At 47.8% G+C, this 17071-nt stretch overlaps 7 protein-coding genes across 8 annotated transcripts; 5 read left to right on the forward strand and 2 right to left on the reverse strand.

The window, feature by feature from the left end:
* Positions 1-12: 12 nt before the first annotated feature.
* On the reverse strand, positions 13-1064 carry TRVA0_002S05072 (uncharacterized protein; the record flags this gene model as incomplete). Of its 2 annotated transcripts, none has more annotated exons than XM_076682359.1 (2): positions 13-860; positions 905-1064. In XM_076682359.1, 2 exons carry the CDS (start codon positions 1062-1064, stop codon positions 13-15), a joined length of 1008 nt encoding a protein of 335 aa, XP_076543605.1. The 2 variants fall into 2 exon arrangements, with proteins under 2 accessions (XP_076543605.1, XP_076543604.1); XM_076682358.1 differs by having other exon boundaries at positions 902-1064.
* A 590-nt stretch (positions 1065-1654) lies between these two features.
* Positions 1655-3310, forward strand: RMR1 (Rmr1p; the record flags this gene model as incomplete). Its single annotated transcript, XM_076682360.1, has 2 exons — positions 1655-2221; positions 2282-3310. The coding sequence occupies 2 exons, from the start codon at positions 1655-1657 to the stop codon at positions 3308-3310; spliced, it is 1596 nt and encodes a 531-aa protein (XP_076543606.1).
* Positions 3311-3544: 234 nt separating this feature from the next.
* SLN1 (osmosensing histidine protein kinase Sln1p) lies at positions 3545-6948 on the forward strand (the record flags this gene model as incomplete). Its single annotated transcript, XM_076682361.1, has 2 exons — positions 3545-3640; positions 3703-6948. 2 exons carry the CDS (start codon positions 3545-3547, stop codon positions 6946-6948), a joined length of 3342 nt encoding a protein of 1113 aa, XP_076543607.1.
* A 1087-nt stretch (positions 6949-8035) lies between these two features.
* On the forward strand, positions 8036-8698 carry TRVA0_002S05138 (uncharacterized protein; the record flags this gene model as incomplete). Its single annotated transcript, XM_076682362.1, has 1 exon — positions 8036-8698. The coding sequence occupies one exon, from the start codon at positions 8036-8038 to the stop codon at positions 8696-8698; it is 663 nt and encodes a 220-aa protein (XP_076543608.1).
* A 1129-nt stretch (positions 8699-9827) lies between these two features.
* TRVA0_002S05160 (uncharacterized protein) lies at positions 9828-10844 on the forward strand (the record flags this gene model as incomplete). Its single annotated transcript, XM_076682363.1, has 1 exon — positions 9828-10844. The coding sequence occupies one exon, from the start codon at positions 9828-9830 to the stop codon at positions 10842-10844; it is 1017 nt and encodes a 338-aa protein (XP_076543609.1).
* Positions 10845-11509: 665 nt separating this feature from the next.
* CCT7 (chaperonin-containing T-complex subunit CCT7) lies at positions 11510-13174 on the forward strand (the record flags this gene model as incomplete). The annotated part of the gene is made up of 1 exon (XM_076682364.1): positions 11510-13174. The coding sequence occupies one exon, from the start codon at positions 11510-11512 to the stop codon at positions 13172-13174; it is 1665 nt and encodes a 554-aa protein (XP_076543610.1).
* Positions 13175-15036: 1862 nt separating this feature from the next.
* On the reverse strand, positions 15037-16848 carry MDV1 (WD repeat MDV1/CAF4 family protein; the record flags this gene model as incomplete). The annotated part of the gene is made up of 1 exon (XM_076682365.1): positions 15037-16848. The coding sequence occupies one exon, from the start codon at positions 16846-16848 to the stop codon at positions 15037-15039; it is 1812 nt and encodes a 603-aa protein (XP_076543611.1).
* Positions 16849-17071: the final 223 nt, after the last annotated feature.

Raw genomic sequence — 17071 nt, forward strand, 5'->3', positions numbered from 1 at the left:
TGCATAACTGGGTTAGTCAAAGATGTTCTTATCGAACTTCGATTCGTCGAAAAAGGTCGCTGTATACTTTGTATCGTTAAGCTCATTGTCACGAGTGGATATCATTCTTAGCGCGGACATAGCGTTTGTAAATTTTATAAAAACATCACCAGTCTGCGGTATGTAAACCTGCTGGACAGGTCCAAACTTGACTTCGCACTCCTCACCCAGCTTCGTCGGCAGTTCATCATCTGTATTGTCATTGCAAAAGCGACACAGCTTGACTACCGATGACACCATGGGAGCGTTACGGCTGCGATTTTTATCAATAATTCGGCCGGTTCCAGGGCGTTTTCTACTGGGGACAAATTTGAGGACTTTGGATATCCCAGATTGATTGCTTCCCAGGCCATTTCCAGGCTTCCATCCGTACTTCTTGAGCAATTTCGATGCGAACGATTCGGTTGGAGCTTTAAAGTCAATTGCATCATTTTCATTGGCTTTTGAAGTGTCAATTGCAGCATCCTCATTGTCAGATTCATCGAGAGCTTTTTCATTGTCATCATTCCCAGTTGTTGTGTACTTGGGTCCGACAAATTCCACCTTTTCTCGAACCAAATCAGCCAGGTAGTCCTGCCAATCGTATTCTTCGTTCATCTGCTCGTCGCTTCCAGCGTACTCTTCGAATATATTGGGCTTCGATGGGTCATAATCCTCGTCCCAATAAGGATGTCTTTTATTGCCAAACGTGAATGTTTTATCAGGCAACGAGTATGTTTTATTCGATCCGGCATCCAATGGTACATCTTGCCCAATGTAGCTTTTCGATCTGGTGGTTTTCGCTGGTGGCGGCAGCTTCCTACGTGGCTGAAATCTCAGAACTATTACATTAGCATGGTTCCATCAAACTCTGATAGCTTACCACTGGAGAGATTTTCATTATTATCGCCAGGTTTCGGATACTTTACAGGCTTCTTGGCTATGGCCGCCCGCTCATCTAATAAGTCTCCATACAGGAGGTCCTCTACGAATATTTCGGGCTTCTTCTCCTCGGATTCTTCCTCCAGTCCATCATATAGATCCATATCCAATTGACCCGTACTCGATTAGTTTATCTACGACAGTTGTACTGTGATAACGTTATCGACACCGGAGTTCCGTTTTGCCTTTCCAATGAATGATGGAATGCACCATTGGGGGTATGAACGCAGTCTACAAGCAGCATTCGCGCTTCTCCGCTATTATAGCGCATTACGTCGAAGGATTTAACCCATTGCTCGAATTTATTCTGCTGATTTGTGGTGATAGTGGCGATTTTTGGCTACCTTGAACGAACGCGCGACGCCACCTTACGATTAATTAACGATTAATTAAACTTGTTTAATTAATATATGATTATATTGGCGCGTGCGCACGCTAGGCGGTAGACTATCACAAATCCTCGCTTGGCACCTTTTTTCTCCTCATTACCACGCGAATTAAATATCATATTCGACCTGTTCCGTAGTTTTATTATTTGATTTTAGTCGTAAAAATACGATTAGAATAGTAGCATAGTTTCTGCAATTGTTTCTTTAGTAATTCTCCCCCTACTAACTTTTTAGCTGCGCAAGTGTTTGAGAACCGATACCCGGTAAGTATAGCAATGAGTCTCGTAGCGACTCCAACGACAGATATGGACTTGGAGCCTCACTTTGACGAAGCCCACTTTGAGGAGCCCGAAGAAAAAATGGAGATGGATGCGGCTGAGGATCCGCAGGACCAAGACTTGGATATAGACGTAGAAACTCCTGCCCCCGCCAAAGATGGCTACAATGAGGATAACGCCATTACCATTGATGACGACGAGTTGCTAGAAGGGGGCGAGGACCAAAAAGAAGAGGAAGAGCTTGGGTACGAAAGCAATCAGGATGAAAGCGACGATATCAGCGTGGAGAGGCACGTAGAGGAGATTGAGAGCTCTAGCGAGGAGGATCTCGAGCAGAAAATGCACCTGATAAAGTCTTACCCGATCATTGTTACCAAGGATGACATGGACGGGTCGTTCTTTTTGTTTTCGTGCTACGAGTCTGAGGATACGGAGGATGCGCCGGTTTTGCTGGACGAAGTGGACGCGCTCAATATGCCGATGGAGGACATTTTCGGGTCCCTGCGTCAGGCATTTGAGAAGTTTGACGTGCACATCAGCGTGGAGGATGAATTGATCTTTTACTTCCCGCAGATGCAGCTGAGAATTCAGGAGGTAAGTACATCCGCAACTCGTTTTTCTGGATTTTTTTTTTGCTAACTAATGTTATTTTAGGATAATTTCTACAGCAAGGAGGTTACCATGAATGATATATTCGAGGTATTCTGCGAGCTGGTATCCAATACTCCAGAGCAAGACAGGCCAGTGGCTCTAGATGTGCAGCTGACGCTGAGCCGGCGGTTTATCTCCGTGTTTAATGCGCTTTCCGAGCGTATCAGAGAGGACAAGGGCTTCCCTGATGTTTCTTTCGGCCAGCGCCATTACGAAGAACCCAATGACGGAGAGCGTAATAATGAGGAAGGGAATGAAGAAAATCAGAATGAAGAAGAGGGTGTTGAGGCGGAAGGGCCAGAAGCGACCGAACCAGAAGAAACTAAACCAGAAGTGGAAGCCGCCAAACCGGCAGCTGAGCCAGAAGCTGAAGGGGTTCACCCTGAGGTTGTAGAGTCTGAGCTAGAAGTTGAGGAGGTTCCGCCAGAAGTCGAAGAGGTTGAGCTAGAAGTCGAAGAAATTGAGGAGGTTGAGCCAGAAGTTGAGGAGATTGAGCCAGAAGTTGAGGAGTTTGAACCCAAAGTTGAAGAGATTCAGAGGGAAGAAAATGGCGAGCCAGAGGTTACAGAGCCAGTGGAGATAGAGGTCGTTGGACTGGATGCAGTTGAGGAAGCGGCCGGTGGGCCCGAGTTGGACGAAGAGATTGTTGCGCCGGAGGAAGTAGAAGAAGAGGTTGATGAGCCAGAGGAAGTGGAAGAAATCGATCTAGCAACTGAGGAAGACGAAAAGCTTAAAGCTCAACAAGCTGGAGCAAATGGTAAGGAAACCGCCCAGGATGACAATAGCAAAGATACCGAAGAAACTGCAGGCGATGCTAAAGATGCGAACGCTAGCTTTGATGACAAAGCATCTACAACCGAAGGGGAGGACCTCCTGCCCGGTACTAACGACCCTATTATTCCTACGGATGATGCTGCTGCTGGGATTGTGTCAACGGCTGAGGACAATGGCTCGAATGAAGCGTCGCCTACTAACAAACGCCCACTAGAGTTGGACGTCGAATCCCCTCAAAAGAAGACCAAGTCTGACTAATTTATTTCGAACCGTACGTAATATATAGTACCCTACAAGCATTTTTCTGCTTTTTTCGTTTGTAATGGAAACTTTTACGATAGAAAGTCTAATTCAGGGGGAAGCGTAAAATAGTGCACGCCGTGCGTAAGCCTCAAAACAGCGACATTATAGATAGCCATTTTTCCATTTCCGTAGAAACGACCCAAAACTGCATATATACCGTGGGGAAGCTACAGGAGGGTCGACTCGAGCATGGCTCGACAGATATTCGTTGGCATCAAGGCCCAGCTGAGCCTGGTGGTGTGTATTGTGGCGTTCTTTTGCCTCGGAGTGCTTTCAGTAGCGACCGTATGTGACGATTTATTGGGGGAAAGAGAAAGTTTCATGCTAACTAGGCGCGAATATCTTAGTATGTCAGCAATAAGGGCACTATTTTGGACCTGAGGAGAGACCGTCTCGCGGTTATTGCCCAGCTCAAGTCGGCCCAGGTCCAGCAGGCTATCGGGGTTCTCCTGGGGCAGGTTATACTCATGAGCACAAGAACGTTCATCCAGGACTCCATCACCCAGAGCGCGCTGGGGACATTTGGGCTAGATATGAACGACTCATTAAGAAAGCTGTTTACGCTTTCCATAGAGTCGAGCGATGATGCTGTGGCTGGCACCATTTACAATACTGCATTTGATGAGATATACACTGCGCGGAGCAATGAAACGCTTCCTGACGAGGTTCAAATTCCCCAGGGATTGTTTCCCGTGCAGATAGAGAATTCTAGTCTCGTCCAGCAGTGGACGCAGTCGGTAAGTAGCCATTTGGTGGGGCCCATCGGGTTCAATAACAGCTATTATCTGTCGCTTACTCGGCGGTTAACGGAAACCAGCCCGAGTGCCAACAAAGGAAACATCTCGCAGGTCCCGCAGGGGGCCACTATTGGCTATTTGACGGTGGTATTCAATGCGCAGTCGCTGCTGAGCATAATGGAGCGCCAGAATCAGTTTACCAGCGATTTTGGGCTAATGACCCTCGTAGAGCTGGCCGACGGGCAACTGGCCAGCGACATCACGGCGTCAAATGACAGTAGTGTCAAATGCCAACTAGTTTTCCAGAATGCCAGTGACCACGTAAATACCTCTTTTGTCGCTACGCCGCTGATGCGGGACCTTCTGGTTAACCGCACCTCGGGATCAGTAATCGACTACAACCAGCCGGGGTATCATCAGTTGTCCATTGGCTACGCACCGTGCGATGTCCTTGACCGCCAGTGGGGAGCGCTGATATTTCAGGTCCACGCGGTAGTGTATGCTCCGTTATACCGGCTGCGGAATCTGATTTTGATATCTCTGTTCACGATAGGACTGGGGCTGTGCATTGCATCTCTGTTGGTTTCTAGCTGGCTAGTAAGACCCATTAGGCGGCTCCAGTGGGCAACCGAAAAAGCCAATCCGTTCCTAGCATCAGCGAAAACGCCCGTAAGACTGTGGTACAAACCATGGGTCAAGCGTGGGCGCGATCCGGACGAAGATGAAGGCTCAGATGACGAGTACGAAAGAGGGGGAGGAAATGACGGAAATGACGGCGGCGATCCTAATTCTAATGGTACTGATTCTAATGGGACGGAAGTAGGTGTTGGCGATGAGGAGATGGGCACTGAGAATAATAACCGTGGTTACAGCACTGGATTTTGGAGGAAACGTCAGCAAGGGCTCATGAAACGGTTCAAAAAGGCATTTATTGGCAGCGAAAAGAACAGCGAGTTTACTGCCGCAGTGCGTCAATCGGCCCGCGACGGGAGCCATTTCAAGATCCCTGACAAGGTCATTACCACTCGGCGCGTCAAAGACGAGCTTACTGACTTGACGGAGACGTTCAATGAAATGACTGACGAACTCCGGAAGCAGTATGACACGCTCGAGCGACGAGTTATTGAGCGAACCGACGAGATTGAGCACGCTCGATTAGTCGCAGAAAGCGCCAATGAGGCGAAGTCGCTGTTCATTGCCAAGATCACCCACGAACTGCGTACGCCGCTCAACGGTGTCCTGGGTATGGCTTCCGTGTCTATGGCTGAAGAGGACCCGGCTCAAATGAAGGAATCTTTAAAAGTCATTTTCAAGTCAGGCGAACTCCTGCTGCATCTTCTGACCGACCTGCTATCCTTCTCCAAAAGCAACAAGAACAACATGAAGCTCGACGAAAAGGAGATGATGGTCTCCGAGGTGGCAATGCAGCTCAAGGCCATATTCACCGAGCAGAGCAAAAAGAACCAGATTGACTTGACTATCGACATAGAGTCAGAAGTGCTCGAGAACTGCGTGGTCATCGGTGACATCAATCGAATCCTGCAGATTGTCATTAATCTCATGAGCAACAGTCTCAAGTTCACCCCGCGGGGTGGGTCCGTAAAGTGTCTGGTGAGCGGGTTCATCACTCCTGCCGACCCATCGAATGCCGACGCTGAGTACATTTCTTCTGGTGAGGGTAGCAGTGTATTCACAAAGCACACTATGTCGACTAAGAACAGCTTCACCAACTCTGACCGCACCCACTCGGGCGACGGCATCAAGACGATGGAGCAAAAAAGCAAGGAATCCATATCCACCGACAACTCCCATGATGACCACCATCACCACACCGCCGACGAAGATGAGTTTAGCCACCGTTTGGTTGAACTCACTGAGGATGGGAATCCCGTCATTCCGCTGTCGTATCGCCGGCATGATGTTCTCACCGTCGTCTTTGACGTGTCGGACACTGGTCCCGGTATTGCTCCACATCTCCAGGATAAAGTGTTTGAGCCGTTTGTTCAAGGTGATCTCCAGTTTTCGGAGCGACGAGTTGGTGCGGGCCTGGGGCTGTCTATTTGCCGCCAGCTGGCTGGGCTGATGCACGGTACAGTGGGAATGCAGTCAGATTTGGGCAAAGGTTCGACTTTCACATTTAGAGTACCACTTAGAATCGTGGGAGATCGGTCTGCATACCATTTCTCGGATCTTAGTGCTATAGAAGACTGGCCTGAGTATGAGAATTACGCTTCAACTCCGGTTGAAGAGGTTACGGATCCAAACTTGCAGTATCTCAACGTCAACCAGCCCCATAGTCCACCGAAGTCCTTGGATGCTTCCGAGAAGCCGATGCGGCCGCCGATTTCCCGTAACCCGTCAAGTCGAGGCAGTCGCAACGATGAAGAATCAAAGAGGTTCAACAGCTATCGCGTTCTGGTTGCTGAGGACAATAAGGTGAATCAGGAAGTCATGATACGTATGCTCAAGCTTGAAGGCATAGAGAACGTGACCATTGCCAATGACGGCGAAGAGGCAGTTGCTCGGGTCGCTGACTCCCCCCACTTTGACATTATATTTATGGACGTCCAGATGCCCAATCTGGATGGCCGACAAGCCACTGAAATAATTCGGACCAAGCATGGGTACACTGGCCCCATCGTTGCGGTCTCGGCGTTTGCAGATAGTTCAAACGTTGAAAAATGCATAGACGTGGGCATGAACGAGTTCCTCGCTAAGCCATTGCGTCGCCCCCATTTGCATAAGCTTCTGTCGAACCTTTTCCACTCTAGCGACGAAAGCACGGCAACTGCCATGGCGGCTGGGTCGTCACCACTTACGACCACCACTACGACTGCCATTCCGGAAAATAGATGAAAGGGGGTTTATTTATTTGTATATACATGTACATGTTTTTATATTTCTACTACCAGTAAGTAGATATGCTATTACCTCCTACGCAGTCTTGCCTTCTTTTTGTAGTGGCTCGCTACGAATATGGGACTGCGTAGGAGGTATGCCATTGTTTTGAACACTTTCCTTACCATTTTTCCTTCCCTAATAAATGAATTCTACAACCAGTAAGACGTAATGCTATAGTTTTGGACACTTTTCTTCCGAATGGTTTTCCTTCCCCAGTGATAAATTAGTCCACAGTCAGGTGAGATGTGCAATATTGAATCTCATCGTGGCATAAAGTTAAGGTTTATTACAACCCCGCTCCTAAAAATTTCGAACGTTCTGACGACTACAGATCGTTGTGCTTTTGATACTTGTAACAGAAGCACATATGTAAGTGAGTACCAGTGGGTAATAAGTTCGACTATACGAAGGCTCTGAGAAATTTGGCGGAATTTGGGTACTTGCATCTGATGCAATAATTACAGAAACCCATACAGCTACCACTTTCAGGTCCATTTTAATTTGGAGAAAGTCAGCTCTTATCCAGTAGCTCCTATCTCCTAATGCTGCAATACGGTAATCACTTGTGCACGGTATATAATAATCTTGATTAAAGTCCGTTGCCTAGGGCGAAGGAGGACTAGTTGTGCACGGTATACACATTATCAGCGTATTTGATTGATGTAGATATGTAGCCCACTTGCAGTAATAGAAAATGTTGGCTAACAATGTAACTCTCAGTTACTAGGATTTTTTTTCTGCGATCAGCTACTGGTAACGTTAATGCCGTGTAACTGGTAAGGAACCAATTTTTTTCAAACTTTTCATGTTCTGTCTGGGTTCAACTGTGGCTAGATCCTTTATGGTCAATGATACTGTAGACCCTTAACAAGTGAAGACAATTTGTGAAAAACTTTATGTACCTGCTGTGAACCTGCATAACCAAAGCTGAATGATTTTGAAATGGCAGTCGAGTCTTAGGTGAAGCCCATTCAAATAGTATAAAAAGCTGGATTGTCGTCCCCAAATTGAAAACTTCACACTTCAAGCAATTGAGCAAAAAATGCTAAAATCAGCTTTTTACTTCTTATTCGCCACCGCTCTAGCTGCCCAAGTGGTACCTTCTCAGGCTACTTCTACAGTTTCCATCAGTGCTTCAACTGTGGAGCCTCCAGCGCCCTGCCCAAGCTGTCCCTTCAAAGGTTACTTCCGCAGTTATTATCGGCGTGTCAAAGGTGGAGACTCTGAGGAACGCCCGAACACGTTGCCACGAGGCAATGGCCAAGAACGAAGAGCTGCTAGGGAAACTCCTGATAATAATGTACTTAGTACATTGGAAACGCTTGTTGGCGGTGCTCAAAAATATGTTAATGATATCATCAACACCTTTCAAAACAACCCAGATGAGTCAGTCACTGTTCTTTTGACCGGTCTTGACGACCAGCTTGATAATACCCTTGATTTCGTGGCCACAGCTCTTGCGCCATTGACGGACGGAGTTTCGAAGGCCATTGCCAATTTTGCTCTTAGTCCATTTGTCCAATCGATTGGTGACGGATTGGAGGTTGCGATAGGCGAAGCTGCCGGTGGGGTTATTCACTTCTCGGGAGCAGAAGAACTTTTCCAAGCATGCGGGAGACTAATTCAGTTGTGCGAGCAGTATGGCGTCGATGCATCTCCAGTGCAGAATTGCATGCCCCAGCTTCAACAGTGTGTTACAACCTAATAATATGTTCTTTCATATTGGCAACTGAGCTGGGCTCAAGCCATTGGTTTCTGTTCTAGTTTTTTCAGTATTCAGGGTTTTATATATTTAAGGTGATATTATATTTTATACATTCCATCATAGTTTCGCTGCGCCGTATAGTTCTTCATTGCACATATGAAGGAGTAGGTATGTTGCCTGTAATATAGAGAAACTGAGTGCAGTTGCCTCTGATGAACCACGTGCTCAAGCTACCCGGGTAGTAGCAATTCGGGTCAACACAGTTCAATACGAGTTTGATGAATGTGTGAGCTATCAGTTGAAATATGATACTGCATTGCCCTCCTTTAACCCGAATCCGTTTGAACTGTAAGGGAGAGAAGACACGTGGGGAGGGGCGGATCTCTAGACTACACGAAGTTTGTCAAATAACTGCCAGAGAGCTTAAGGCACGTGAGACACAGCTAATCAAATATTACAACTCAGAATGCTATTCAAAGTCGGGTACATGGGTGCTATTTCTTGTGGAGATAGCCCGAAAGATAGATGATAAGTAATGACAATTTTTAAATCTGTCAAATTTACGTTTAAGTTCAGATGTGGAATCTGGTCTCGAGATTTGACGTGTCCTTCGACGTGATAAGCAGTTTTCCATGACTATGTTATTGTGTAGATATCGCACCACACGATACGTACTACCGATAATACTGTATTTCCCATGCTATACAGGCATAGATCGCTATCTCATGAGGTACCCAACATTATGTATCACCTCTACTGTAACAGATTAGATCAAGGGCTTCATTGAATGAAAGAGTCTTCGTTGGATGAAAAGAAGCTCACACATGGATAGTATCAAAAGGTCAATTTGAAGACTCGCAGGAAAAGTTCTAGAAGCGATGGCAGTAGCAGGATGTTGAAAGCGACCGTTGAGAGGCGGGGGTCGAATACGGTAACCTTAATTTGTTTCAGCCGTTACAGAGAAATAGATCGAAACAAGCGAAAGTTGTAAGCTTGATATTTCCAAACCAATGGCTTTGGAATGTCAATGAAATATTCTGAGTCTAGAATTCGCATCAATGAATATAAAAGAGATGTATTTTTCAACTCAGTCACAGCATCATCGAAGCAATTCAGCAATTAATTAACAATGAAGTTCTCAACCTCTTTCTACGTTCTCCTCGCTACTGCTTTGGCCGCCCAGGCCGCTCCAGGGATTTCCTCCTCTTCTGAGGTAACCATTGATGCTCGAGCCAATCGAGGCCCACTCTTTGCTTTCGTCGACGGTGCTCGAGAAGGCGTTAACAACGCTCAGCAGCACGTTGACTCTGTGGTCAATGCCTACCGAAACAACCCAGACCGAGCTGGTGCTGCTGCTGCCACTGCTCTGTTGACCGGTCTCGATTCCCAGATTGACACTGCCATTGCTACTGTTTCCAATGCTCTTGCTCCATTCACTTTCGGTGTTTCCAAGGCCATTGGCAACGTTTTGCTTGGTCCATTCGTCCAGTCTGTGACTGACGGTCTTGAGGTGATGCTTGGCAATGCTGTTGGTGGTGTCATTGACATGGCTCGACCAGGTGCCTTCCAGCAAAACCTTTCCCGACTCATTGCGCAGTCCAAGGAGTACAACATTAACGTTTCTAAGCTGCAGACACTCCAGGCTCAGCTCCAGAACACTCTGCCCCACAAGCGAGATGAGGTTGAGATTGATGCTCGAGCCAATCGAGGTCCGCTCTTTGCTTTTGTAGACGGTGCTCGAGAGGGTGTTAACAACGCCCAGCAGCACGTTGACTCTGTGGTCAATGCTTACCGAAACAACCCAGACCGAGCTGGCGCTGCTGCTGCCACTGCTATGTTGACCGGTCTCGATTCCCAGATTGACACTGCCATTGCTACTGTTTCCAATGCTCTTGCTCCATTCACTTTCGGTGTTTCCAAGGCCATTGGCAACGTTTTGCTTGGTCCATTCGTCCAGTCTGTGACTGACGGTCTTGAGGTGATGCTTGGCAATGCTGTTGGTGGTGTCATTGACATGGCTCGACCAGGTGCCTTCCAGCGAAACCTTTCCCGGCTCATTGCACAGTCCAAGGAGTACAACATCAATGTTTCTAAGCTTGAGACTCTCCAGGCTCAGATGACAAACACCCTTCCAAAGGGCAACTAAACTCCATAAGTCTTGAGCTGGACTCAATCTTTTTCGTTTCTTTATTATTTCTTTTACCTTTTCAGTATTTGTTTCTTAAATATATTGATTATAGCGTTTTATTTGAGGTGCTTTTGAAAATGTACCCCTAAATTGCTACGAGAAGTGATCTTACAATACCAGTCCTCGAGCTCCCGTGGCTCCATTTCGTGTAGGTTTAGAAGATTCAGCGAGATATCTCCACCTAATCGGAACCCCAGGGAGGAGTTTGGTTCCCCCAGTTGTATTAAATAAACATTCAACTACCTAGTTATCCTATTGTGTACTACTTTCTGGCAATTCGAATCATGTCGTGTAACAATTGAGCTGATCTTGCTCGTTCTGAGCTCTTCCTATTCTCTAACATGTTTTTACATAATATCAGGATGTAGCTGAACTCCGCGAAGCGGAGCTACGGGGGTTTGGGGGCTGGCCCCCAATCAAAACGCGAATAACTTTTGACTCCAGGCGTTTGAATGGTGCGGCTTAGTGCGGCTTTTATGGCGATGGCGTGCGGCTGAAGGGGGTAGTTGGGAGGGCGCGCGATGGAAGAGCGTCGAAGCGCGAAGAGGCGACGGAGGTGTGAAAAAACGACAATTTGGCCGGGTGTTTTGAAAGTTCCCACCGGACTTTGAGGAGAGAGAAAGATGAACTTCGGCAACCAGACGCCCACAATTGTGGTTCTGAAAGAGGGTACCGACACCTCGCAAGGCCGGGGCCAGGTCATTAGCAACATCAATGCGTGCCTGGCGATCCAGGACACGCTGAGGGCGACTTTGGGTCCGCTTGGATCAGATATCCTGATTGTCAACGGAGAGGGCAAAACGACCATTTCCAACGATGGTGCGACCATCATGAAGCTTCTGGATGTCGTGCACCCGGCGGCTAAAGTCCTGGTCGACATTTCGCGGTCTCAGGACGCCGAAGTCGGAGATGGTACCACTTCTGTCGCCATTCTGGCCGGTGAGCTCATGAAGGAGTCTAAGAGCTTCGTCGAGGAGAATGTGTCGACCCACACTATCACCAAGGGCTACCGGAAGGCTGTGCAGCTGGCGGTGGCCAAAATAAAGGAGATCGCCGTCCATGTTGAGAAGAAGGACGAGACAGAGTTCCGAGAGCTTTTGGAGCGATGTGCGTCGACAGCTATGTCCTCTAAGCTGATCCACAAGAACGCTGGGTTCTTTACCAAGATGGTCGTAGACGCGGTTCTCTCTCTGGACCAGGAGGATCTGAATGAGCGGTATATTGGCATGAAGAAGATCTCAGGAGGTGCCATTGAGGACACGACTTTCATCAGGGGCGTGGCGTTCCAGAAGACCTTTTCGTATGCGGGCTTCGAGCAGCAGCCCAAGAGCTTCACAAACCCTAAGATTGTGTGTCTCAACGTAGAGCTCGAGCTGAAGGCCGAGAAAGATAACGCCGAAGTGCGAGTCGAGCAGGTCTCTGAGTACCAGGCGGTCGTAGACGCGGAGTGGCAGATCATTTACGACAAGCTCGAGGCTGTTGTCAAGACGGGGGCCAACGTAGTGCTGTCGAAGTTGCCTATTGGCGATCTGGCGACCCAGTACTTTGCTGACCGGGACATTTTCTGTGCTGGTCGGGTTCCTTCGGAGGATATGAACCGAGTCGTAGAGGCGGTGGGTGCGTCTGTCCAGTCCACCTGTTCAGATATCTTGCCAGAGCACATTGGCACCTGCGAGAAGTTTGAGGAGCGACAGATTGGCAACGAGCGGTACAACCTGTTCACTGGGTGCCCCCAGGCCAAGACCTGCACTCTGTTGCTTCGGGGTGGCTCTGAGCAGTTCATTGCCGAGGTGGAGCGGTCTCTTCACGATGCTATTATGATTGTTAAGCGAGCAGTTAAGAACAATCTCGTAGTTGCTGGTGGTGGTGCCTGCGAGATGGAGATCTCCAAGTACCTGAGGGAGTATAGCAAGACCATTGCTGGTAAGCAGCAGCTTATTATTGCCGCTTTTGCGCGAGCGCTGGAGGTCATTCCACGACAGCTGTGCGACAATGCCGGATTCGACGGCACGGATATCCTCAACCAGCTGAGAATGAAGCATGCCAAGGGCGAGACCTGGGCTGGTGTCGATTTCAAGAGCGAGGGGGTTGCTGACAACATGGTCAATTTTGTGTGGGAGCCTGCTCTGGTCAAGATCAATGCATTGCAGTCAGCCACCGAGGCGGCTTGCGTAATTCTTTCTGTTGACGAGACTATTAAGAACGAACAGTCGCAGGCGCCGCAGACTGGTCCGCCAATGCCTGCTGGTGCCCCGCAGCGAGCTCTTCAGACGCGAATGCCGCGATAAGCGAGCATTGCTGCGATAAAAAATAATGAACTGATTGAATTTTGGTGTAAGCATGTATAGATTAAATACGTCCATCCGATAATAACTGCTGTATTGTATTATGGTTTATCTAAGCGGCCCAATTGATACGAAAGTGAACAATGGAGTATTACCGGTAAGAATCTCCAGCTATAAGTTATTCGCAATTGCTTCTGTGTTGATTGGGGGCCAGCCCCCAAACCCCCGTAGCTCCGCTTCGCGGAGTTCAGGTACATCCTGGTATTGTTTAAAAATATGTGCGATAATAACTGCTGTATTGTATTGTGGTACGTCTAAGCGGCCCAATTGATACGATTGAATTTTGATATGTAAGTATGTATAGATTAAATATACTTTACGTCCATCTGATAATAACCGCATTTATTATTGTATTGTGGTACATTTCGGCGGCCCAATTGATACGTAAGTACCGGGTAAATCTTAACGTATGATAGATGATTGTAATGTAAATTTTTGTGTCTGGCTTCACAAAGACTCTCATACATATTATTATTCTGCACTCTTGAAAATGCACTCCTATTATCAAGCCTGTCTGTTCAGCCAATTTTTCTTCTCTCTCTTATCTCTTCCTTAGCCTTATGTAGGGTTTAAATCATTACCGGTATTACGGTACTGATCTTACCCAAGCCGACTGTGTAAGTAAGGCACTGGTATACGTGATACTAATTTCACCGTATTATAATATCCAGTAGGATGCTCCAATTAGTTTTATTCCACCAACGGTGGATTAGTTTTGTCACGTTTCAATTTAAACGATGAATGATGCCTAGTATTCCGACGCGTCGTAGATCCCGTATGGTGTCTTAGATCCCTGGTTGTATTGTCGTTTTGTCGCGGTGTCGGGGTCAGCCGTGCAAATGAAAAATTTGGGCCAATCACAGCAACGCAATTGGGGTCCCAAGGCCCCCCCATCGCCCGACATTTGATTTTGGAATTTTTGTCGAAGCTAAAAAATCTCCTCCTTCCACGCTATAGACTGATCACCGCTAATAATGTACATCAAGGCGGCCACACGAAATAGACTGACGACTTACCTCTTTTCCGCTACCTTTGCCATTGCGGTGTTGTCTGTCGCAACCCCTCAATTGCTGCCATGTCCTGCCAACCAGGACCTCGGGGCTGACACGAAACGAAAAGAGCGAGACTGGAAGAACAAAAAGGTTGTCGTGGTTGACCGATGATCTTTACGACTTGCATTGAAACGACCTTACTATACGATGGTACTTTGTACATACGACCCGATATCATATGATCCGGACTTATTTATTGGCGATCCGCTACGCTACTCTCTGCATGTAATTAATTGACCTGTTAATTCGATTGTTCACCCTTTGTTTACTCTATTATTCAAAAAATTGGTCAAAGTTTGATATCTATTGTATTGATTCAAGGATTTGGAAGCCTGTACCAAAAATGGGTGTACCCTATTAGGTATCGGTAAATGAACCTAGCCCTATTCGATTAAGTTAATGAATCTTTTTTTTCTATTAAATACCGATAGTATGAATTCAATACCTCAATGTAATCTTCCATTTTTCAAATCTTTCAAAGAGTTATTGTGCTATCGGATACTGATAAATAATCACAAGTCAATATGACCGGTAATCATCCGCTCCCATACAGAGGTAACGGTTACAATACCGGTAGTACCAATATTGTACAGTACTTCGATTTGTACTCCGACTACCTCGAGTATACCAGAAAATAGATTCTGATAATATTAAAAAAAAAAATTTAGCACAGCTACCAATCAATACATCGTTAATGTTTGTTCTATTTACAAAATGCATACACACTCTATCTATATCATGAGGAGAATCAGTTTAGCATGCCCAGACACCAATCTTACCATCTCGCCTGCCCTCAACAAGGTATCCTTCTCTATAACGGGCAATCTCACATATACTCGCAGACGGATCCGTTTCGCCAGCCCCGCATGACCAATGCTTCTCCACCTCCCGGTCGTATATCTTGACCGTATTCTCCGTATTCGTCGAGACCACTCTTCGCGCGTCAAAGTGGAGCGACGTGATCGGGCTTTCGTAGGCAAATGCATCGAAGATCGACCCGGTCCGCAGATCCCAGATCCGTATGGACCGGTCCTGGCTACCAGTAGCCAAATGCATGTCGTCGAATTGAAGACAAGTAACCGCGCCAGTGTGCCCAATGAGCGACCGGATGACCTGCCCACTTCGAAGGTCCCACAGCCGGACTATACCATCAGCCGTACCGCTGGCTAGTGCGGCATCATAGCACTGTAGAGCTCCGACGAAGTCACCCCCCTGGCCGACGGTAGTCTGCTTAGCACGCCACTTGGAGTCCCCCAGCGGAACGTTTGTAGTAGACTGGGCCGATGCCCACAATACATCCAGTGTTTGAAGGCATTTGCCGGTCTGCATGTCCCATTGGCGGATCGTCTTGTCGGCCGACCCGGACACGAGCGTGTTATCGTAGAAGTGAAGCGCCGTAATCTCTCCTAGATGTGCCTCATACGAATCCACCAACAAATCCTCGTCATTATCAATATTGTTGAGGTCCCACAGCTTGAGCGTAGCATCCATTGACCCGGTCATCACATAGTTGTCCTCAACCTGGAGGCACTTGACCGACGCATTGTGGCCCTCAAGCGACCCAATCTGCTCCCCTTGGCTAAGGCTCCACACCTTGACAGTATCATCAAGAGCTGCAGAGACCATGGTGCCAAACGGAATGTCAAAGTCGAGGCTGGTCACAGACTCTGTGTGAGCTTCAATGGTCCTAATTTCGTCGCCAGGAGCGTAGAACTGCTGCAGGGTAGGCATGGTCTTTCGCCTCGAGGCGCTACGAGGCTTCTTCGCCTTGTACGTAGAGGCCTTGAGCTTGCCGTAAATCGACTGCGACATAAGCCCGCCCGCAGAAACCTCATCAGATCCGGTACTAGTGGGCGTAGAAACTTCTACAAAATCATGATCCTCTTCCTCAATTGCTTTACTCTCCGCTTTCTCCGGCTCATCATCCTCACCCATTTCAGCCATTCGGGTGCGAACCTGGCGGAGAGTATTCTCAAGCTGGAATTCCTCCTGCTCCAGCTTGGCTACGCGGTCAAATACAATCTTACGCATTTTTTGCATGTGCTCGATCCGCTGGTCGATTTCCTTGATCTCGTTCGCGGCAAGGTCCTTGCGGATCTCCAGCAAATCCAGCCGCTGGCTGATGTCCTCTTCGTCCTTCCTAAGCACACTACGTGTCGGATGAGCGTCGCTCACCGATGTGATCTGCTTCAGATCCGGCCCGTGCTGGCGGGCCTCAAACCCCTGGAAGAGAGAAAATTGAGAAGACTGTGCTGGGATATCCCTCAGAACTTCTTCTGGGATCTGAGTAACCGCATGATATCTTATATCATCGCGCTGGAACGACTTGACGAGTTCGGATGGTGTCCTGCTGTTTTTCACCGAAAACAGCCTCCGCTGGAATTGCGGTCTCCTCGCAATATCGGTCATGGCATTGTGGTACTGCGCAGGCAATTCGCCCGTCATGAGCGAATTTGCCGTGGAGTGGACTGTCCGCGAAAGTCGCCCCAGGTTACTGTTTGATACGGATACATTTGATGAGAAGCTTTCCGAACGGTCATGCTTCGAAGTAGATCCCGGGACCATGGCTGCCTCACTAGCCTGTCCAAAATGTTTTGTTCCCCCTGTTTTGGTTAAAATGCAGGCCCTAAAGCGTTTTGATTCGAAAAGATACGAAGGCGGAGAGAGGGGGATACGATTTGAAGGGTTGTTTGTTTGAGGTGTTTGCAAAGTCCGCCGCCCCGACCCCGGGTGCATAGCCGCGGCATGTCGGTCTTCATTGGTCAATATACTTGGTATCTCGTGGGTA

This window comes from Trichomonascus vanleenenianus (genome assembly GCF_965637985.1).
Source record: "Trichomonascus vanleenenianus strain CLIB 3782 genome assembly, contig: TRVA0_002S, whole genome shotgun sequence".
NCBI lineage: Eukaryota > Fungi > Ascomycota > Dipodascomycetes > Dipodascales > Trichomonascaceae > Blastobotrys > Blastobotrys vanleenenianus.